The 24,123-nt window shown below is 31.7% G+C and overlaps 1 protein-coding gene across 22 annotated transcripts in view; it reads left to right on the top strand.

Moving 5' to 3' along the window:
- GPHN (gephyrin) overlaps nt 1-24,123 on the top strand; it is an 801,248-nt gene that overhangs the window by 529,460 nt on the left and 247,665 nt on the right. For 10 of the 22 annotated variants that reach the window (XM_058293256.2, XM_058293249.2, XM_058293245.2 and 7 more), the window contains one exon: nt 7,866-7,922. The exons of 9 other annotated variants lie outside the window; for them this stretch is intronic. In XM_058293256.2, coding sequence (XP_058149239.1) covers nt 7,866-7,922 — 57 coding nt within the window. Of the gene's footprint in view, nt 1-7,865; nt 7,923-17,068; nt 17,111-24,123 lie in introns of all 22 variants that reach the window. 3 more of the 22 variants (XM_058293251.2, XM_058293261.2, XM_058293247.2) reach the window with 2 other exon arrangements.

Below are 24,123 nucleotides of genomic sequence, written 5' to 3'. Positions count from 1 at the left end.
GGAAAATTTAGAAAACTTATATAAGTAAAAAAATAGTTCTTATATAACAACCACTCATGAATAGCTACTGTCAACATTTTGTTGTATATCATTGTTATTTTTTCCATGCATTCAAATAATTTTTTATAAAATTTTAAAATAAATTGTTCATAATGGGAAGGTAGTGGTTAAGAGCTCAGGTTGCAGAGTCTGACAGTGCTGAACATGAATCTCAGCTTTATCGAGTTGTGTAGCTTCCTGAAATTTGCTTTACTTCTATCACCTTATTTATTTCATGTATACAGTGGAAAATAATAGTACTATTTGCCTCATAAGGTTGTTTTAAGGATTAAATTAACTAAATGTTAGCTACTGTCTATATTTTGACCTATCTTGTTCACTTTATGAACATCTTCCTACATCATAAATATCTTTACATGTTTTTAAATTATCTTCTACAACATGTTATTGACTATTGTTAGAACTCTGATTTATAGATGTTGCATAGTTGTTTTTTTTAACCATCCCGCCAGTTTGTATATTTTAGTTGTTTCCTGATTTTCAGTTTTAAAAACAATGCTGTAGGTAATCTTCTGAAAGTTAAATATTTTAGTCTTCTAATCAAATTTTGTACCTTATGTTAATCTTACCTTTGTTGAAAGTATATGCAGATTTTTAGGCCCCTGATTCCGCATAATTTAATGGACTCCAGGACTAGATCATTTTTACATCTTTTTGAATTCAATTTAATGATATTTCGGAAGAAGGAATTTTTAGCATTTATATTTGACTGATTTACTGGCAGATATTTAAAAATTATGGACCCAAAGTTCTTTTAAAGGATACCTACAATTAGTATGTAAAATTCTTACTGTACTATGAAGCACTAAATATGGAGTCCTAGACTGTTACTTTATAACATTGTAAGGACAAGTAGATTTCAGTTTCCATATTTATAAAAATCAAGGTATTCAATTCAATAACCTTTCACATCCTTTGTAAGCCAAAATTCTATCCCTTTGTTTTAAGTTTCTATACTAACTGAAAAATATCATTGTTTTTAGCCCTTCTCTCTGGTATTAATATATATATTAATAGCCAATACATATTGAATGATTTATAGTTATTTCAGCTTTCGTATTCCATGCTAGTATATAAAATTAGAGATTATCAACTGAAAATGCTCTAACTTCATTGAAAGCCTTTTTCATTCAGGTCAGGCTTGTCTCTGCAAATAGAATATTGATTTCTCTTGGTATTCACTAGAGTTTTCTTTAAGCTATGGGAAGATACAAATACAAATAATAGTGAATTTAAGAATACTAGCTTTCAATAATAGCTTTGATTCTTATAAACTTTATAATGGCTTATGACATTTTTGTGCAAAAGCAGCCCAACAAAAATAACCTGTGCCATCATTACTTAAGCAACAAAATTGATTAGATTTTGGCATGATTCAAATCTATATAGTTAGCTAGCCATGTCCCATTCATGACTTTATTTAAAGATATGTTTACTGAGTTTAATATATCTCAAATTAAAGTATTCTCTTTCTACTCATATTGTAAAATGATACAAATCTAAAATCAGTCATATATTTTAGTACCCAAAACTTAAGGATCTGCACTTGCTACTAATTTTACTTTCACTAAAAAGAAAACATATTAATTCAGAAACTCATTTAATGAATATTTCTTATTGCTTATTATGTGCCAAATGCTATGCTAGATGTTGGGGATAGACTTAATAATCCTGCCCTCAAGGTGCTTATAGCAGAACTGATGTGAAAAAATATGTATTTGCAAATCTATCAGATAAAGTGTTGGCACCATCAAAGAGCTCTTATAAATTTTGTGGGGAAAAAAATAGAGGGGATAAAATACAGAAAAGGGCATTTTATAAAAGAAATACATTTAGTAAAGAAATATATGGAAAACTGTACATTTTGCATTCAAGTTGATAATTATTTTTAAATAATAAGCATCAGTGCAATAATAAAGAATAACATGAGCATTCCTCTTCTTGCTATAAGAATATAAATTTGTATAATCTGTCAAGAAAACAACTTTACATTGTATATATGAAACTTCAAATTTTTTTCTTCCATTTTAACCCATCATATTGTTTCCAGAAACTTATCAAAAAGAAATTATTGGAGAAACCACCAAATACTTACGTACAAGATGGTATACCATAACATTATTCATATTAGTGAAAAATTAAAAACAACCTTAATGTCTATATTTAAATAGCTTGTGTACAATATGAGTGATTACCTGCCCTTAAAACTCAATATATTTAATGACATAGGAAAACCCTCAAAATAAGAGTTAAAAATGTAATAATCAAGACTACATAGCAGTAGAAATATAGATTATTTTACAACCAACATTATTTTTTAAAACGAGAAAAATATTTTTATTTGTTTTTTTGTATTCTGTTTTTTAGATAGGACCTGGTGATGACAGGGGTGTCTTTTGTTTACTTTTCAGATTTGTATCAGCAAATCTGCATAAAGTCATTGTACTTATTTTTATAGCTTTATTTAAACCAGAGCAGTTTTATACCCAGGCTACGCCAATCTTTTATGGCTTACCTTGGTAGAAGATTAGATCATATTTCAATGAGGGATGAAAGATAAACATTTTTTTTCTGTTTCATACACAAGTAAACAATAAATAATTATTAACATATGTACTATTTAAAAGTTATCTAATTTGAAGTGTCTAATAATTCTTTTATACCATACCTTCTATGGACTTCATAATTTCTTATGTAAGTGTGGAAACAGGAACGTGGATTGAATTATTCTCTAGTTATTGGGAAAGAAATAACTTGTTTGGAAGTTTAATTTTGTATAGATAGTGTTATCTTGAAATGAAAACTGCTATAGAAATATAAGAATCAGAAGTATAAAATAATTAGTTGCAAATTTAATAAACATGAGAACTCAGTGTCTTTAGAATAAAGGATTTCCTAAATTAAAATGTTTGAAGGGACAGAGGATCTGTGACTTACTCCCAAGATATGTTTTTTTTTGGTTTGTTTATTTCTTCATTACTCTCTGGAACTATTTCCTGGATTTTCTCTATCCTTTTATTGGTTTAGTTTTTATAATCATATTGCTTGCCCTCCAGAAAAACATTAGAGTGTTTATTTTTCCATGAAACACTTATGTAGTAATTATTTCTTTCATTTCTTTCTTCCCTCTTTTTCCTTTGCCTTAATAAATCACAAAATAAAATAGTTTTATAATGAGGCACCAGTTTTATTTCAAAGGGCTGATATATAGTGAAGTGAAATATAAAGGAAAACCCCTAAAAATACTCCTTTTTATACGGAGGTTATTTAAATTTTGACCTCTCAAGTAAAACTTTTCTTAAAAAATCCTACTCCTCCAGATCATAACTACCAGAAACAACCTATATGGTACCGGAGTGATATCAGTTGGAAGATAAACAATTTATTAGAAAACTTTTTATTTTTCTTCATTAACACCTGTATTAAAAAATAGTAGCAGCAACAGTGACATGGTGAAATGAACACAATAGGGTTAAAAATATTTGTCTCTCAGATAGTTCTGAAAATAAATTATATCAAGAAATAAAGGAAAAAAACAAAAACAGAACACCAATTCAGTCTTCAGTCCTTAGGACAAACAGAATGTTTTTAACCTATATCATCTTAATCTAAATCAATATAAAATATATTGTTAGTAGGATAAGGGGGAAATCTATATTAGTCATTCCATAGGCAAGAGAATGAGTTTAACTTAAAAACCTGAGAGCCAGAGAATTTAATGCCAGCTATGTTGGGGTTTTTCTCTTTTTTTATTTGATAAGTCTCCAGAAAGTCACTGAAACTTTCTAAGCCTCGGTTACCTCATGAATAAAAAAAATTTTTAAACACACAAAAATAAATTCTCAAAAATTTTCACCGAACATTTCTTATAACTAAAGAGAAGTGTGAATGCATACCCCCAGTAATATGTAAACTTACCCTAATGTGACTTACAAAAGCCCAAAATTTCTTTAAAGGTGTCATATTTTATTTTAAAAATTAATATAAAGTTGACTCTCTTCTCCAAAATATTTTTAAATAATAATATAACATTTTCAATGACTTATTATTGGCCAAAGTGTGAGGATAGGGCTGGGTAGCTTCCTATCTTAACAGTGGAAATATTTTACAATGTAAAATGGTTTTTTTGTTGTGGTTTTTTGGTGTTTTGGGGGGGGGGGGGGTTGTTTGTTTATTTGTAAAATTGGGCTGAATTAAAGGCAGCAAACACCACCTACTGGATTAGTATCCAGACAATTTCTTTATTTCATGATATTTCAAGAACCTGAACTCTTAGTAAAAAGGTGACAGCTATCAAAGAAAAAAAATTGCACTACACCATGTTAAACAGCAAAGGATGACTTTATTCAAAGCCATATGCATGCAGTATGGAAGAGAGAGAGGTCAGAAGGCTATTACAACAAGGGAGAAAGCCCAAAACCAAATCTGAATTCAGCTTCACTGAAGGAAAGGACAGGAGGCTTTTTCAGAATTGAAGTGAGCTAGTGGAAAAGTACTAGAGAATGTTAGGGTTAGATCAAACACTAGGTTGCATTATCTCCTGAGTTTACTGGTAAGGCCAGATGGAACATATTCTGTCTGAATTCTGTAAGGGCTAGAGTGAGGAAGGTCAGGGGCCTAGAGTCTTGGAGAAGCCTGTCTTAAATTCAGTCAAGCTAAGGGGCAGTTAAAACTGTCTTGGTCAGTAACACAAAGCGTGGGAGATTTATTAACCTGCACTGCTTTCCAGGATCTCAATGTTTAGGTAAAAGTCAACATTATCACTACAAATAGCACAGTAATTTCACTGATTTGGCAATTAATCCCTGAGAATAGATTTCGCAGTAATTAATTCCCAGAGATTCTTGAAATGTCATAAATGACATCATATGGTGTAATTTTTTCAGGCTATTTTTAATGGATATCTTGTTAAATATATTCTAACTGAAAGAATGAATAGATAGAAATGTTTTTTTATCCTCTCATTAGTATTTCTTACAACCTCATTGAAATACTTAAGGAAGAAATTTGTCAAAAATGATTAATGATGACATTATTTATTTTGCCCCTAACATTTCAGTTTTCATCATGTGTAAATAAACTCATAATATCAAATGACTCATAGTCCCCACAATTCTCTGCATCCAACTCTCAAACTTCATTTATATTGCAGTGATCCTATATGTAATTTAAAACATTTACATTTTAATCTATTACTGATATAGAATATTAATATCAAAGGAAGTATCTATAAAATTAGCCAACAATGTGAGATGCCTTATAATTATCAGGAGAAGTAAATTAAGTCACCTTGTCCAGCTGCTAATCATTTATGATTTCTTTTATGTTCTTATCAAAGAAAAATAATTAGGCATTTAGATTAGCTGTGAATTTCTTTTATTTGTTTTACTCCATCATAATTAATAACAGATTAACTAGACTAAATAGAAATTTAAAATATTGATTCCAGTTTTCCCTACTTGTCAAATTTTTAGTTTAGTCGACAAATTTTTTTTCAAATTCCTTCTGGAAATTTTCAGTGTTATTATCAGTTTGAGGAGCCAAACAAAAAAAGAAGTACATGAAATTTGATTACAACAACTTCTGGCTTTGTAAACAACATTGATTTTCTAAAGCTTTCCTCTTACTATAGCTTCACATTTTCAAAGACAGATTTGTGTACAGAAAATTGATTATCAGCCATCAAAAGAGGAGTTGTCTTCTCCCAAACTGTCTCTGTGTTATGGCCTACTTTTCACCTTCAAAGTTCGGTGGTGAATTTTTTTCCTTTTAATTCATTCTTTATATTTCTTTATTTGAGTTGCATTTTGAATTGAAATTGCAAAGGAAAAATTTCTTATGTATGTAAATATAGTAATCGATAAAAAATTTTCCCTAGAGATAGACAGACAAAAACATTTTACATATACATGTACATCCTCTTATAAACATCAATTTTGTTCTAGCCCATTTATTTCCACATCTATTAAAAGAATACAACTTTAAACTAGAAATCAGAAACTGTGGATTTTGTATTATTAGTAGATGTGTCATTAACTTCCTATGCAACCTTGTTTCTGGACTTAATGTAATCTTTGCCTAAGAAGTATGATATTATCATATGTAAAATCCTTACCTGAAATGCCTACTAGAAATAATAGGCAATTTAGAAAATGGTTTCACTTGTTACTATGTAACAGTTCTGAAAGTCTTCACAGTTTATGCAGGTCTTCAGAAAGCAACAAGAAGCATTAGATTCCTTATTTTGTATAGGAAACTACCAAGTCTGTTTATAATCAAGATACTCTGAGGCTCCATTTAAGATAGGAAGCAGTTTGGATACGAAGATGTGCTCTCAGATCAAAGAAAATAGCACACGAGAATGACTTCATACTGTGAACTCACTCTTCATCTGGAGGCATCTCTGAAGGACTGTTGACGTTCTGTTCAGTAATCATTGTTTCTAAGGTTGAGAATCCTATTTGATTAAGAAAAGTAAGAATCGGTGATTATCTTTTGGGCGTAATATTTGATTAATTCTGAAGAATTAGTAAAAACTATTCATATCAAATAAAACCAAAAGTTGATTCTTATGTACCAAGATGGCTTTTTTCTTAATAAAAACTTAGTTTTCTCAGTATTATTCCTCAGCAGTCTCCGTATACTATGAGAGATGTTGGAAAAGGGGCCTAAAAGGGGTAAGACAATCTGTAACATGATTGGGTTTCTTATATTTCCTGAGGACTTTAACACTGGGAACTTGGTACAGCACTGATACTGACTGCTTCTACTGTCTCCTAATACAAAGCAAGATAAGCACAGCTAATCTTGATTTGTGCTGGTCTGAATTGAAACCATCATCTTTCAAGTTCAGGAATCCATAGTATAAAATCAATTCCTCTGAAGCTTCCTTCCTTGTTTTTTGTTTGTTTGTTTGGGGTTTTTTTGTTTGTTTTTTGTTTGGTTGTTGTTCATTGGTTTGTTTTGGTTTGCTTTGGTTTATCTCTCTCTTTAACCAAAAATATTAATTCTTATTAGAGTTCTATTAAAAAAGTAAAAGAATTTCTAGTTTATATATCTAATAATACATCTTGTGTTAAGAATCATCCTTCCCTCATGTATATAGTGATGTGAAACCTTTTAAAAATAGCCGTTTTACTTTTCATTTCCCCTATATTGCTAGAGAGGAAAATTCAACTGAAATAAGAGAAAGCTTTGAGGAATGAATATTTATAACTCTGGTCTGGCATTAAAATTTTCTGGTTGGGCAGCACGATTATTTAATTGGGAATATCAGTGACAGCTGAACAACCTCAGTGCTTGGGTCAGCAAGCAGAGGTACTTCACTCTGTCACCTATGAAGAATGATGCTTGTCAGGACTGACCTTTCCCAAGGAGAACATTCATATTTCCAGGCATATCATTGATGTTTTCTGATATTACAATGGAATAGACACTAAAACAGTGAAAGAGACAAAGTTCTCTGTCTCGGTATGTTTGTAACTTTCTGTTTTTTTGTAAGCCAAGTGCAAATGTAATACTACTCCAGATACTGCTTCATCAGAAATCCCTAAGATAACTGAAAGTAAGTGCCCATTTCCTCATCTCAGGAATAGTGCTATAACAAATAAAGACTGAATTCTAGTGACCAGTCTATTTGCAGAGCATATCATACATCCTCTGTGTTCGTTAAATCCTAGGCCTCCTAAGAGTTACCTCAAAGAATCAATTATGTTTTTGCATGTATTACTTACTAATGTGTAGAAAATTTTTTAAGTTCACTTTTTCTTTATTCTGTCTTTTTTACCCATCTTCCCTCATTGTAGCAAATTAGACGGCCGGATGAAAGCAAAGGAGTTGCTAGTAGAGTTGGATCCCTCAAAGTAAATATGTTTCTAACATTTTTTGGCAAGATTCGTCTATAGCCTTACACTTCTTCCCTTTTGGAGGGTGGTGGGAGGGAGGGGGCTTTTTCCATTTTTCACCATCCCATTTTTTTTAATTTCAGTATTTTTATTGGCTGTTGGGTCATATTGGTTTTTTCCTTTGTTTCAGCTACACATAGAGCAACCAGCTGAAGGCAAGCTGCCAAATAACTAGCTTTAAAAGGCACCACAAACAAGAAAAAAGGCAACTGCCTCATTAAAGGTGCCTATAATTTGGGGTCCTAGAGTAAACCGTTCCTCTGATTGATGTCACTGTGTGTTAAGTTCCTCTTACACAGAGAACTAACATTTATTTTTATAATATTATCTCCCCCCTATACTTTTTTTGTAAAAGAGTAGTTAAATGTTATTTTAGTACCATTTCCATTTGTACTTCATTCCATAGAAATAATAGTTATGAGTTAATAGTATGTATTTTATATATGTAATCCTAAGATTTAGAAAGAGTAGGAATTTTATATAATGGTAATAAAATGAGCCCACACGTAACTAACAGTAATTAATTCCCTTTTATTTTTTTAGGTTAAAGCAATTGATTTAACAGTCAACAGAAACATATATATAGTCCATTTGTGTATATAATCTCCTAATATGCAATTTAGAGATTTTGGATTTGATGGCCCAATTACCTAGTTACTAAATATACATTTGGTTAACATATCTTGGGCACTCAGTATTCTTAACATTTAATCACAATGGAAATTAGCACCCTTAAGAAATGCTTTTTAAGATCACTTTTAATGCTGCTACCATAAATATACAGAAATTTTACAGAATTCAAAATATATGCAAAAAAATCCCCCCAAAAATCTCAATCCTGTTTTCCTTATAGAAATAGTTAAATTAATCTAAATACCAGATAATTCACTACACTAAAGATATCCCAAAATTCATTAACTGCTTTGAGGCCTAATACCATAATTTCAAAATTTTACATACCTCAGATTTATTTCGTTTTAGCAATTTATGAAGCACTAATTTCTGATTCTTTCTTCTCCTTGCCTCTTCTTTCTTCCTTGTTTTACTATTTTATTGTTATTTATTTGTGTGTATGCACATGTATGTGTGCATATGGAAAAAGGTTTGTTTGTATGTTTGTGTCCTTTATTCCAGATAAGCCATCCTCTCTGTTCTCTAACACTGCTCTATAGTGAGTAGCTATTTTATTAAAATGTTATTTCACTAAGGATAATCAGAAGGGATGGGAAATGCTGACTCTATGCCTATTTAAAAAAAAAATAGGCACTTTGAGATTACTCTAAGACAATATGATTTTGTGTATCCTGATGATATATCAGCAGCATTTCTCGCTGTCTACCTGTGAGGTATTATATTTTACCTTTGTCTTAAAGGGAAGATGAAATCCATTATCATTTGGACCATGGATTATAACTCAGACTTAAGTGAGACAATGTAATGCTAGATACCTTTTTGAAAATTACCGGTAGTGAAATAAAGAGAAAAATGGCATCTATAACTGCAGCACCATCTGCTATAAACTGGACTGTGTGTGGGGGCATGTGTGTGCAATTATCTTACTTTCAGTTTTGGATATATAGAATTTCAATTTATAACTGTGTATTAATTGTTTTTAAGTATATATATATATAGTGTGTGTGATTATGAATATATACCTATAGATATGTTTAAGAACAAAAGATACATCAGACTGTTTTAAATTCAGAAATTTAATTCAGAAATTAAGAAAGAAAAGGCAAATTTTATCATCTTTAAATACCTTTACTCCATTTTACTCCATTTTCTACCAAACAGAAAATTTTAATTGAATCTCTAGGTGATAATAAGGATGGTTATAGTATTTATTTTCCCTAATGCTTGCGGGGGTGCGACGCTTTAATTAAACAAAATTAAATGTTGGCTTCCAAGTCACAGGCTTATTGAACATGTGTTCTTGTGTTTTTCAAAGATCTTTAATGTTTTGAAATGTTTGCCAAAGGCAGTGAGAAATGTATAATGCTATGATCTTATTTTTAAAAGGAAAAAGAGGAAAACTGAAAAGAAAACAAGTTGCTTTTTCAATTCATTTTCTGATGTTTACATGTAGCTCCATCGAAAGCTGGAGGAGCTCAGAGATCACCTAGAAGGCAATGTGAAAGGATACTCTCTCAGAGTAAATGTACGATTTCACTCGGTGATTTTTTCCCCCTAAACTTCTGCTGACTGGTAATTCCAAATCTGATTGGTTTGTCCTCTCATTTCCATCTTATTTCCTTTCTGTCTCTTTTCCCCCTATCTTTTTCTTTCTTTCCTAGCTGCGGCTTCATGCTCACATTTATGAAATATAGATTACATTGGCAGAGCAGAGGACCTTTATGCCACACTAACATTGTAGTTGGTTTGATAACATTTTGGCCCCAATGCAAAATAAAAACTTCTTTTTCAAAATCAGTGTTTCTTATACAGTTTTATAATTTTCTGAGACTCTTTTTATAAGAATTCATTTGGAGCTTTTCTACTGACTGTGTCTTGTGCACCTTATTGGATGTTCAGCAGGATTATAAATTGTGGACTGGATCCAAGGGGTGGGTCCTTGATGATTCAATTGCAATTGTAAAGGAAAATGATCAATGTTGAAGTGCCATTGTAGGTAATCTAACAAGTAGATACATTTGTTCTAAATTAATAGATTTCTCTTAATGTAGATTCTTTTGGAATAATTATAAGGTATCATTTTTTGTTTAAAAATAAGAAAATCAGGCAATAATGATCTTTACCAGGGCGCCATCATAAAGCATCTTACAAACACTTGAGATAAAAACTAATGTGATCAAGGTAACTCTTTAAAAGAGAACAACATATTATAGCCACTCATTCCCATGCATATATTATATAGGAAATACTAACAATAATATTTTGATGACAATTCAGACTTTGGGGATGTTTGATCCCTCTGCCAAACATATCTTTTCAAGAAAACTATAAGGAAAATTCTCTAATATAATATATGGTGTAAATATGGCAGAAGTAAAGGTAGATTATTGCAGTAAAGTTCTGTTTAATCCTGACTTCCAATTCCTGGGGCTTCTAAATAAATTCCTTTGAAATTAAGCTCCTAATTTACTTATCCTTAAATTATTGCCATACATTTAATTCATATTGCTGCAATAGGTTTGTTATAAAAAATAGGATAAATATTAGTGATATAATTCTCTGATTTCTCAACTTATTTTTAATGTATATTTCCTATATTAATTTTCTGATTAATAAAATCCAGGTAGTTTTTATCTGTATCAATCATTGAATTCTGATAGATAAACAGAGAGGGAACTTAATACTGTGTCTCATTTCTCTACTTTTTCTTTTGAGCTATTCAATGACTATGTCTTCTAAATCCTTATAGAATATGAGAGATCATCCATAGTCACCCCAGAAACCATTCCAGTGTTTTAAAATAAACAAGTTTACTATGAAATTTATATTTAAATTAGTCTAAAAAACACCTGAAACATTATACTAGAAACCCATAAAATGATTCGAATGACAATAATATGTATATATTTTAGTGTCATTTTCTCCCCTAGAAATCATGAAAAGTCGTTTTATTTTTTTTTCATTCAAATTAAAACTAGAAAACAGAGGTTTAGTAAGGTCTACATGTTGAGGACGTAGTGTTAAATTAGGGTCAAATTGAAAGTTCTGTGCTTTGAAAATTGGGATATATAATGTCACTTGTCAATTCCCTTTTTCAGTTCTATTTTATAGTAATTGTACTGATATATAGTGACTGATCTTAATATCTTCATTTTTTGTGTCATTTCAGTAGGGCACAATTTGTTCTGATTGCCCTTTTTAAAGAAAGACTGAATATGAGGTATACCATTCTAATGATCCCATTAACTAGCAAAGTATAGAAAAAGAACTATCAAGAAACAAACAGTAACTTCTTAGGAGAGATAAGCTAAAAAAAAAAATGTAAATCAAGTGCTTAACTAAATATTCAGTTTCTCTCCTCCACTTTAATTCATATTACTCACTCCACTATGCCTTAAACTATATACTTTCTATATTAAAATTTATTGCAGAAAGCAAAATAAGTTATTCTCAGTACCAGAGACTAAATAACCAGTTTTGTTTCCAAAATTAATATTAATATTAATATACGGTAATGTGTTCCGTTTTGTGAAAACTCATTGTAGGTGTCCATACACAAGAGCAAATTTATGGGACACTTTCAATTCATTTAAAAAGTGCTGAATATTTCAATAAAATAAGATACTCAGGACCATGCTGCCACATAAATATTTTATTTAATAGTTAGAGAAAGTGAGGAATCACTCAGCTTTGAGAAAAGTATTTAATCAAATCATTAATGCTTCAACTGGTATATATTATTTTTTAGAGAGAAAAGCATGCTTCCCCCTCCTTATTCATTAAGGGTAATTAGTGATATAAAGAAGAATATTTTGTTAAAATGTAATATTTTTAATAATTTTAAATTGTATTTATTTCTCCTATGAAAATATACTTTAAATTACATTAAATTTATATTTCAAAAGCAGAATATATTAGATTCCTGAATTCTAACTCAAGAATGCACGATCTTTTTCTGTACATTATAGAAAGCAGAAGTATTCTGAACTCTAAATGGATTATCATTAGTGTTAGTAATAATAAAACTATCCTCTTGTACTTAAATAGAGTAAAGTTAATTTACTGACTGAAAAAAGTACTACAAATCCTTAAACTAATAATGTGTTGAGAAGAATGAAGAATAGAATCATATGGAGGAAATTTTTAATTTCCATTTAATCAAGGGGATCTTAACAAGGGGTCCATGAGCTTGAATTGAAATTCAAAAAAACATTATTCTTGTGGGGATATGTTCATGCAGGTATGATATATTTATTAAATAATACACATTAAAGTGTGGACTTTGTAAGGGGTCTGTGGTTTTCACCTGACTGGCAAAGGGGTCCATGGAACAAAAAGGATTAAGAACCCCTGAAATCAAATGCGAAAATCTTGTTAGAAGAATATTAATAGTAATGCACAAGGAGAGTGGATGTAGCTCAGTAGTTGAACACCTGCTTGCCATGTACGAGATCCCAGGTTCAATCCCTGATAACTAGATACCTACTAAGAAAAAAAAAAAAAGATAATTCACAACATTGAAGACCAGTACAGACAATGTTAAGAACTGGAAAAAAATAGGATATGATAATACCTAGTAATACTTTTTATAGATAATTTAAATCAAGGCCAATTTACAAAATAGACATTAAAGAGCAATGGAGCCAAAGAGAACCTGAATATGAAATTAATCAGAAAAAATGTAGATAAATGCTTATAAAATGAAAATAGGGAGAAAGAAAAGGCTAGAAGTACCTCTTAGCCACAGTTTCATATTTTCATCTAAGTACTCAGTCTATGTAATAAGATAGTAAATGTCTCTCCAGCCTCAAATATATAGATAAGTTTTCACCATCAAATATATTAATGATTTTTAAGACTTTGACAGACAACAATAGGAAAGATAACTTGTTCTGGAACATTATTGGAATACAAGTGAAATTAAGAAAGTAGATGAAGTAGAAGGAATAATTATCTTTAAGTACGTGCTTTGTTACTATAAAGGTCTTATAGGGCTTTTAAATCAGTGTTTTTATTCTAACCTTAGTTCTAAACTAACTCTTCTTATATTTTTGATTAATAGGTACCTATAATCTTTTGGGGTTTTTTGTACTTTCATATTCATTAAGATATGCTATACCTCATGGATAGGCAAACTACAACCTATGGGCCAAATTCTGGTATGTTTTTTTTGTAGGCCCATAAGCCTACAAAAAATGGTTTTTCGACTTTTAAATGGTTTGGGAAAAATCAAAAGAACATTTTGTGATGTGAAAATTATATGAAATTCAAATTTCAGTGTCCAAAAATAAAGTTTTATCCTCTTACAGCCATGCCCATTCATTAGCATATAATCTATAGTTGCTTTCACACTACAACAGAATTGAATAATTACAGTAGAGACCTTACGCCCTGCAAAGATTAAAATATTTACTATCTGACCTTTTACAGAAAAGTTTGCCAATCATTGCAATGATTAGTGTGTCAAAATGATATTTACATAGAAATGCTTATGATAGAGTTTGTGAAATTATCTTCATTTTAGATCTTGAGAAAAGGAGAGCTGCTCATTTTTCTGGTAATAAGTTCAGATCAATCTGCAGGGAAGCATGTGTTTACATAGTTGATCCCGTGGGATCCTCCATCTTTATATTTTTATTTATCCTTTTTACACTGTTTTCTCTCCCTACTTTTTCTTCACCACCACCCCTTCCCGCACACAGAGTAAATCCACCATGAAAGCAATTACCACTAAGCCCTTCAAATGTGCAACTATCATCATATAGATTATAAATTGCTCTTCTCTTTTTAGAGATCCTTACAGGGATTTAGAGTATAAAGCTAAATTCCATTCTTGCTTTCTTAAATTCTTTAAAAAATGTGTTTATTGAGTATTTTTTTTTTTGCTTTATGCATTGCATTTTTCTGTTTATTACTTCATTACATCATAATAAAGATATTTTCCTTGAAGACCGATCACCATTTGTTTCCTGCTAAATTTCCTATTTGATCTCACTTAAAATCATTATACCTTCTATTGGAAATTTTGTTTAATGGGGAAAGACACCTTGGCATGATCAAGTAAATGCAGTCCTTAAAAATCTAAGAGGCATCTGCATTGAATAAGCCAACTTTGATTGAGTAAAAAACAACTGGAGCATTACCCTTTAAATGAGTAAACATCAGTGTTCATTCTAATAGAAATGACTCTACTTTAATAGCTTGTCTCAGTTTGTCTGTAATTCTACTTTCTTTAGGCAAAATTCAGTGCCTTTTATTTCTTGTATATAGAACATTGTTTGAGTCTCCTAGTCGTCCTTGTTTGACATTGTATTTATTCATGTTAACAATATGCGTTTATTTACTCTTTCCTTTTAAATTATATAGCATCCTCAGTATCTTAAGAGATGATATTTTATAAATTTAACCAGGCTACAATAATGATGAAGATTACAGTAATTAATTTTACGATTGTCTCTTTGGAAAACAGGCTAATTTTATTACTTTTCATTTTATTAGAATTCCCTTAATATGACAGCTTAATTAATACAATTCTGAGGTTTTTGTTACTACTGGAAAATAACAAAAATCTATTTTATCTTCTGCTTAGAACCAAAATATTCTCATCTAAGTCTTATAAAATCACCTACAGTAGCCTAAAACATCATTTAGAGTAGAAATGGCACATATTGTTTAATGCTCACCACAGAATTACCCTTCTCAGAAGTGACTTTAATACCAAAATAAGGTATTAATAAAAGAACTCTTTGACAAGTAGATTTCCTTAGTAGTAGAAAGTGGAGAACTGAGGAAAAAGACTAAACTGTTTTGAAAGATAAAGATTTTCGGTTTTATGACTGCAGTTATAGATACAGAGCAAATATGCAGAGGAAGATTTTCTTAAAACTAGCATCTTGCTAAAGAAAATTAAATGGTTTAATTTCTTAATATGTAAAGAAGTGGCCATATTTTAGAAACTACCTCAAAGCAACCCAGTAAGTGGCAGTAATACTTTTTATCACAAATCTTTGTTTGGGATTGCTTTTATTTTGCTTAATATAGATTCTAATCAAAGTACCAACTAAAGAAACTTAAAACTTTCTGAATGGGGAATGGATATAGGTGAAGTGATTCAACTCCTGCTTCCCATATACAAGATCCCAGGTTCAATCCCTGGTACCTCCTAAAAACAAACAAACGAAAAAAACAACTCTCAATGGGATTTGTAGCTCAGTGGTTGAGCACCTCCTTCCCATGTATGAGGTCCTGGGTTCAATCCCCAGTACCTCCTAAAAAAATAAAAATACAAATAAAAAAACTTCTGAATATAATTTCACACAGTTCAGTTTTTTCAGGATAGAAGAAAAAGAATTTGTATATTCACTCAGTAAACACTTTTTGAGCACATACTACATTGTACTATGCTAGGTGCCAGAAATAAAATTAAATAGTAAATCAGATAATAAGAGCGTTTCTGATTCCTCTACTTTCTCATTTTCTACTATACCTTCATTTCTGCACCCTAACTTTGCATTTTGGAACTTCAAGCAGAATGCGTAACTAGATAATTCATACTTAAAATTTCAGTTCACATGGCAAAAATTTCAGTTCACATGGTAATGAAACAACCTAATGAAAGAATAGACCACAAAATTGAATGTAGCACTGTAACAACCTAGAACGTAAGAACAGGCCAGAAAATTATGAATTTGGAGTCATAAAGGTTAAACATGATTTTTAAGTATAAAGTAAACATTTTAAAACTCAGTGATAAAGTAGCCATTTAAAGCAAAGCAATGAAATTTCCAGATAAAAGATAGGTCTGGTAAGAAAAATTTTGTATTTGAGTTGTTTTTATCCTGTATAGGAGAACAATTTTATGGTGTTGCTATTGAAAAAAAAAAAAAAATATATATATATATATATATATATACACACACACATGCATATATGTGTGTGGACATTCAGTAATACTGAAAATGAAAATAGTAGGAACAGGAGATCAGAATGAGACTATTGAGCTGACTTTGGTGCCCTCTTTAGAGAATAGGAAGATATACAAGAGTCATCCTATAAATAACCTCATATGGGATTTCCTAATGTTAAACCAATGAAGATCAGTGTGGTACCATAGGAAAAAGTATCCAGCTTGCTGCTTTTTCTCCAAATGAGCATCTTTTCAGCAAGATCATATCAGATTCTGCCAGAGTGCCCAGAGGAGAGTTATCTCTGTCGTGGACTCTTTTTTTTTTTTTTTTAGCCAGGTTTTTTGTTTGGTTGGTTGTTTATTTGTTTTTTTAAATTTTTTTTCACAGTGCTCTCCTTCAAATAGCTTGAGCCTTGAGATGTTTTCAAACTCTAAGTGTCTGCTTATAAGACTGTTTTATTATCTGGCAAATGTGTTGGTAATGGAGCCATTTAAACTTCTGAGACCCTTACTATGCTATCATTTCCTCTTTAACAGTGTTTTCTTTTCCCTACTGCAAAACCAGGCTCGGCTTCCCTCGTGTTCATCTACCTATAGTGTATCTGAGGTATATTTTGCACGTATTTTCTTACATGATCAACATGCTCGCCCTCACCGTTTTTATTTTATTTTCCTTTTGCCTTAATTTATTTTGCCTTGCACTTTGCACTTGGCTGAAAGGGATGAGAGTACCAAAGGGGGAAAATCACCTGTTTTTAGAGGGAAATTTCTTCATTTTTATACTGCACTTTTGACAGGGTAACTTTTTTTTGACAATCACTCTATCATAATAAAATGGCAAGGACCCAGAAAGTCCAAATAGTCAACTTGATCGATACCACCACTTTAATTCCATAAATATTCCTTTCAACCAGATTATTAAGCTCATATTGATCAAAGGCAGAGATTCCAGTTTTTACTAATGGATATATCTTTTTCTGGTAGCTAAAAACTTGCGTTAAAATGGTGTTGGTCCTGTCTTATTAGCCACATGTACATGAAATCATCTAAAATTGATATTAGATGAAAAGTTAATGCAATTCCCCTATTATAGAAGATTTACTCCCATTTAAAAAAAATAACTGATTAAGCTACTCAGTAAAATAATTTTCTTGATACTTATATTTTCATAATATTCTTATAATCTAGAAGAATTTACCACTCATGAGATTCATATTCTTTTAACAAAATATTTTCCATGAAATTTGAACTATGTCTTTTGTCTTTTTAGGATTTTAATTTTTTAATTATATTGTGTTAAACCATGACCTAAATGGGCTTTGCTGTCTCTATAAAACAGATTCATTGAAATATTAACAAACTTTGAATATCCTTTAAGTCTACTTTCCAAAGCAGGGACACTGTTGAATAACTGAGAAGAAAAAGTATACATACCTCAAAATACAATCAGTAAATAAAATGACTTTAATAGCCTATCATGTCAAGATTTTAGTTTTTTAGTTTGCAGACATAACATATTTTTATATATATTTATTTTATGCTTGCCACTATAGCTACTATGTACAGGTCAGTATTGGCAGCTCAGTTCTGATTGCAAAAATATTATCTCAGAATGTCATGTGAGAAACAGAAAGTAGTCACTGCCTAAAATACCAGGAAGTATATGCAGAACAAAAGATAGAATATCATCTTTTGGCTTTAAATTTTAAGGAAAAGCTTCTAAAGAAATAGCATGACTAAACTCATAGCTTCACAAATTTGAGTCAGAAGTATAACCATCTTCTTCAATTTTTTTTTTCTTTGCAAGTTGTAGCTGTCATAGATTTTTTTTCTCTTAAAACTCATTTTGTGGAAAATTAATTTCTTCTTGAAATATATTTGTAGGGAAAAACAAATTAATGAAAAGCAAATGAATTATATTTTTATCACCAAAGACTCTTAAAAGGTTGATATCCCATCACATTTTCCATGTCTTTTCCTAATTCTCCATGATAATCATTTCCAGTTTTCCAGTGTAAAAAATATATAACCCATTTCTTTCTGCCGCTTCATCCAGGCAATTCTCCATTCCCCATGAGAGTATATAAGAAGTCTACCATTGGCATCATCTCCAATCACGCCTACAGCATCCATCAGGGTATTACTTTCTCTGTGACAGCATGTATTCAGGAGGGCTCTCAGGTTGGAATGTGAAATTGGCTTCTGGGGGGATGGAGGGGTGGATTGTGTATGCTGTGGCATTTGCTCCGTGGCACTCAGCTCTTAAATGAACACTGGCTTCATCTGGGTTTGTTTCTTTCGTTGTGATACATGGGTTTTCTTGATTTGTCATGAAATTTCTTTCTCTTTTTGTCATTTGTGGTTAGGGTTTCTCTATTCCACCCAATTCCACATCTCTGTGGACTCCATAGATGATATTTATATTTAATCTGTAATGCTGCAAAGACCAATGAAATGAAGAATTCCTTAAGGAATTTAATATTCATGATAATCCTTGTCTGTTTCACAAAACTTGAGTCTATAAGCCTTAAAAATTAGATTTTCAAGGAATGTTCTCATATTTCATATGGAAGGCACTTAATGGGACTGTTAGTAAAGTACACTGTTTATTTTACAGCATCACTATGAAGGTCACCAAACTCTCCATGGCTCGATCTCTTCTTTCCCTCACAATTACATCATATTCAGTTCATATTCAGTTACCTCCTTACTACTTTACTACCAAAGAAGTAAATTCTTCAGACCCTAATGTGGCATATTGGCTTTACCAATTGCATGTCACTATTTTCTGTGGCATTCATGAGAAAAAATAATAATAATAAGCCATGCCTAAAAATAATCTATCCAAGATTTATATAAGAGCAAGATAATTTATAACCTCACCTGACTGATACTTCTTAGCAAAAATTACTCTATGTAGTTGATGGCCCTTTATATAAAGCACAATTCTCTTACAACATTACAGGCTCTTTGTTCGATATTTTTGATATCTTATCTCAGTTTTCAAAACAGTGCTATTTGGAGAAGATATTATTATCCTCATTTTATAGAAGAGGAAACAAAGTCTCAAAGTGGTTAGCTGTCTTGCCTAACTCATAAAGCTGGGAAGTGAGTGGCAAAAAATTGCTCCTTCTAAAATACCATGCTTTGTGCTTTTCCGTAGTTTTTAAGAGTCATCAGTTTTTTGACTTGGCAAGCAGCACTCTTGTATTTTCACAATTCCTCTATATAATTACTTAAGAACTTTAAGCTGCCAAAAGAAAAGAGGACATTTTAAAATTAAACATGCAAAGCAATTGCCCTTTCAACTCTTAACATAAAATTAGATTATCTTATGATCTAAACAAAATTATGATCTAAACAAACCTTGACTGACAGTTTGGAGCAATCACAAATAGAAGTTTCAGTTAAATTACATATCATTGATCCAATCACCTGTATATTCAAGGATTAAAAGAAGGAAAGGAAGAAGGAAGGAAATCATACCTTAAACAATGTAACATTTCATATGTATAAAGAAAAAATTGGGCCATTTTTTAAGATTCCACATGGTGAGATAATCACTTCAGATTTTCTACTTTACAACATTTTACTTAGAAAATCTTTAATAATTGATTTATTATTTATTTGTTTGTTTGTTTCAGTATCATTGTTTATGATGATCCACTCTTTTCTTTTGCTCCTGTGTGTATTTTTTTCATTCTTTTTGTCTGCAATAGTTGAGAAACTATTAGCATGAAGAAATCTGTTAGAAACAGTATATTTTAAAAAATATTACAACTGCTGTTATGAAAGTTTCTTGACTCCTACCTCACTTTTAAATTTTTAGAAGGGAATTCGAGAATACAAATTATTTTGACCAAAATAAGAAATTTAAGTACATACTTCTCTGACCTTCAAACAAGTGATCAGCCATAAGTTTGCTATAGAATAATGGGAAAATGCATGAAGGAATATTTGATAAATCCATCTGATCAAAACATTTTTGAGAAGAACAGAAAATAATTGATATTTTTGAAACAAGGTAATGGATACTTCTGTCTACTTGAGCATACATTTTTAAATTTCCATAATCAAGCTTTTTAAAAATATTTTTGAAAGCACACTATTGTAGCTGACACTAGTGAATTTCTGTTTATCTTCCTACATTGCCTTATTTACTGTAATCATTTGAAATACAGAAGAGGTTAGCAATGAAAATAAGGCATAAATGAAATTTAAAACTTAAAATGAGAAAATATGAATGCATATATAACAAGTCCAGGAAGTTTTTGAGCTGTCTTAAAACTAAGATACAAGCTATATATATATTTTAGACACAGAGAGAGAGAAAAAGAGAGAGAGAGAACATGCACATATGTATATCTGCATCCTTCTCCTTACCAGTAATAGGAACGAAGGGACTCTGTACAGTACTTATGTGGATTTTAAGTTTTATACAAGTATAGATTACCATACTGCCATAATGTTATAATTTTTTCTATGCTATAGAGAATTTACAAATGAAGTAGATTAATTGGAGATATGGAAAGTTAGACCCCAAATGAAATATTGGTATATTTTAATATATAATAAAAGCACGTGACTCACCTGCATTCATATCTGTATTTCCAACTGTTTATTTGAATATCTTTTTGTGATTTCAAACTCAGTATATCCAAACTTGAACTTATATAGCACACACATACCAATTCTGCTGTCCAGATATCTTCTATCAGATGACATGTTCTTATTAAAGTTTCCCAGAATAGAAATCTAGTAGTCATTTTTACTATTCCTTATATTTTATCTTTGACATCCAATGTGTCGTTAAATTTTGTCATTTTTGTTGTTTCTTCCTTTGAATTGTCTCCTTTTAATTCTTACCTCTATCACATGCTGTGAGCTTTGTAGTGAGATCTACTTTCAAATCCTGACTCTGGTAAGACAGGTAATGAACTTGGCATATCATATAGGAGGCATTCAAAAAAAATATTTGGGAAATGATGAGTGAGTAAACAAATAAGTCAGCATTTCTAAATTTTCAGTATCTGAATTTTAGGGAAAATTGATCATTCATATACTATCTGGCTTAGTACCTGACATACAGTATGCATTAAATAAGTATCTTTCTTATCTCATATTTGGTTTACTACAGTAACTAAGTAATTGGTTCCTTTTATAGTTCTTACCTTCAAACTAATCTTCCTTCCAACTAATCTACTTTATTTTTTATTTTTTTAAGACTTATTTATTTATTTCTCCCCCCTCCCCCCCACCCTGATTGTCTGTTCTCTGTGTCTATTTGCTGCGTCGTCTTCTTTGTCCGCTTCTGTTGTCAGCAGCACAGGAATCTGTGTTTCTTTTGTTGTGTCATCTTGTGTCAGCTCTCCATGTGTGCGGCACCATTCCTGGGCAGGCTGCACTTTCTTTTGCGCTGGGCGGCTCTCCTTACGAGGCGCACTCCTTGCATGTGGGACTCCCCTATTGGGGGGACACCCCTGCATGGTAGGGCACTCCTTGCACCCATCAGCACTGCACGTGGGCCAGCTGCACACGGGTCAAGGAGGCCCGGGTTTTGAACCGCGGACCTCCCATGTGGTAGATGGACACCCTAACCACTGGGCCAAGTCCACTTCCCCCTAATCTACTTTAATTCACCTCAGTTATCTAATCAAAACAGCTGCAGTAGCCTAATTCTGCCTCTCTTCTTCTCTTTGAAAGTCTTCATACATTGGCCAGCTACTGTTAATCTAATGTTATATTCTAGTGACAAAGTCCTCCCAGTTTCTCAAGTACTTTTCTGGTATTAGTACTGAAATTCTCAGGATCCAGGACTATCCTGGTTTTAAAATAGAAAAGTCCTACATCCAGGAACCCCCTCAGTCCCTGGCAAACCAGGATAGATTGGTCACCTACTCCTGTCATGTACCAACAACTCCAGTAGGTGAACCTTCTTATTGTTATATTATGTTCCTTCTTTCTGCTCAGTCTTTATTGGTGCTGTTCTATTTACCTGAAACATTTCCACTTAATAGCTCAAGTCCATCATCCTCTAGAAAATCTCCTCTAACAACTTCTCTTTACATTAATCATCTTCTCAAGAGAATTTCAATTATACTTGTAGACAGTATTATGCTATAGTGCTTTTCCTCCTACCTATCTGGCCATTTCTCTACTGTTCTTTACATGCTGGTGACCACCTTGGTTCACTCCCAGGCTTTCTTCATTTCATTTCTCACTATATATCTGTACTGTTCCATATAATAGTCATATATGGCTTTTAAACTTAAATTCATTAAGATGAAATGAAATTTAAATTTAAATTTCTCCATTGGCAAAAGCCACATTTCAGGTGCTCAGTAACCATTGTGGCTAGTGGCTCCCATATTAGAAAGTGTAGATATGGAACATTTTTATCATTATGAAAAGTTCTATTGGACAGTAATGCTCTGTATACTTCTGGAATGATCTCATAATCAATTGTTTTTATTACTATGGTGATGTTGATCACCACCATCATCATTATTATTACTTCTACTTATATAGCACCTACTTTGTTAGGGACTGTTCTCAGAGCACATATATTATCATCACATCATATAGTGGGTACCTCGGCATCAACTCCTATCTCTAGCCCACATCTCTCTCTTGTTTTCATTTCCTAGCTGCCAAAGCAAATACTGTGCTCCTGTGGTTTTCTCTTTCTCTGTGGCCTTCCCTTTAAGCCTTCTATAGTAGGATTAATTCCCATCCTGAGTCATTTGGGCCACACTCACACTGAAGTAACCTCATCAAAAGGTTCTAATTACAATGGGTTCATACCCACAAGAATGGACTAAATTTAAGAATATGTTTTTTAGGAGGTACATAATTTTGGAATTATGTTCACACACCTCAAGCATAACTCAGCCCCAAATTTGTTCCTGCATCCACTATTTCAATATATGACACTACCCAGTTACTGTGACTGGAAAGCTGTTAGTTATCCTGCATACAACATGATCAGTCAATACCTTCCTCTTTTATATCTCTGAAATATACCTTTATGTCTCTGGAATGTATCTTTCTCTCCGGATTTACATTGAATGATTGAGCGGGGTTTCTCACCTGAGTTACTAGACTAACCTCCAAACAGGTTCCGCTACCCTCATCATTTATTCCACATTGCTCACCAGAGTGGACTTGTTAAAATGTTAATGCAATCACTCCATTCCCCTACTTAAAATCATGGCTCCCATGATTCTTAGGAAGTGGTTCCTAACTATTCACTGACTTCTCTTCCGTTTTGTGTGTGTTAGCACACATATAACATAAAATTTGCCATTTTAACCATTTTGAAGGATAAAATTCAGTGGCACTTATTACTTTTAAGATATTGTGGTACCATCATCACCTTCAATTACTGAAATTTTTTCATCACCCACAAAGAAACTCTTGATCCTTTATCAACCTTTCCTTTTACCAATCCCTACCATGACTAAAATCTTCAACCATACTTCTTGCAACTTCTCAATTGCCACAGTCACATCTGTGAATTATACTTGTCTTTTTTCTGACTTTCCCTCCCTTTCTTCATCTAAACTAAATTATAATTTTCCCCTTAAACTCTGCTCATATATCCTTCTCCCCACCAGCTCT

The sequence above is a fragment of the Dasypus novemcinctus genome, chromosome 3 (genome assembly GCF_030445035.2).
Source record: "Dasypus novemcinctus isolate mDasNov1 chromosome 3, mDasNov1.1.hap2, whole genome shotgun sequence".
NCBI lineage: Eukaryota > Metazoa > Chordata > Mammalia > Cingulata > Dasypodidae > Dasypus > Dasypus novemcinctus.
The sequence above is the reverse complement of the archived record's forward strand: the minus strand, read 5'-3'. Positions and strand labels throughout refer to the sequence as shown.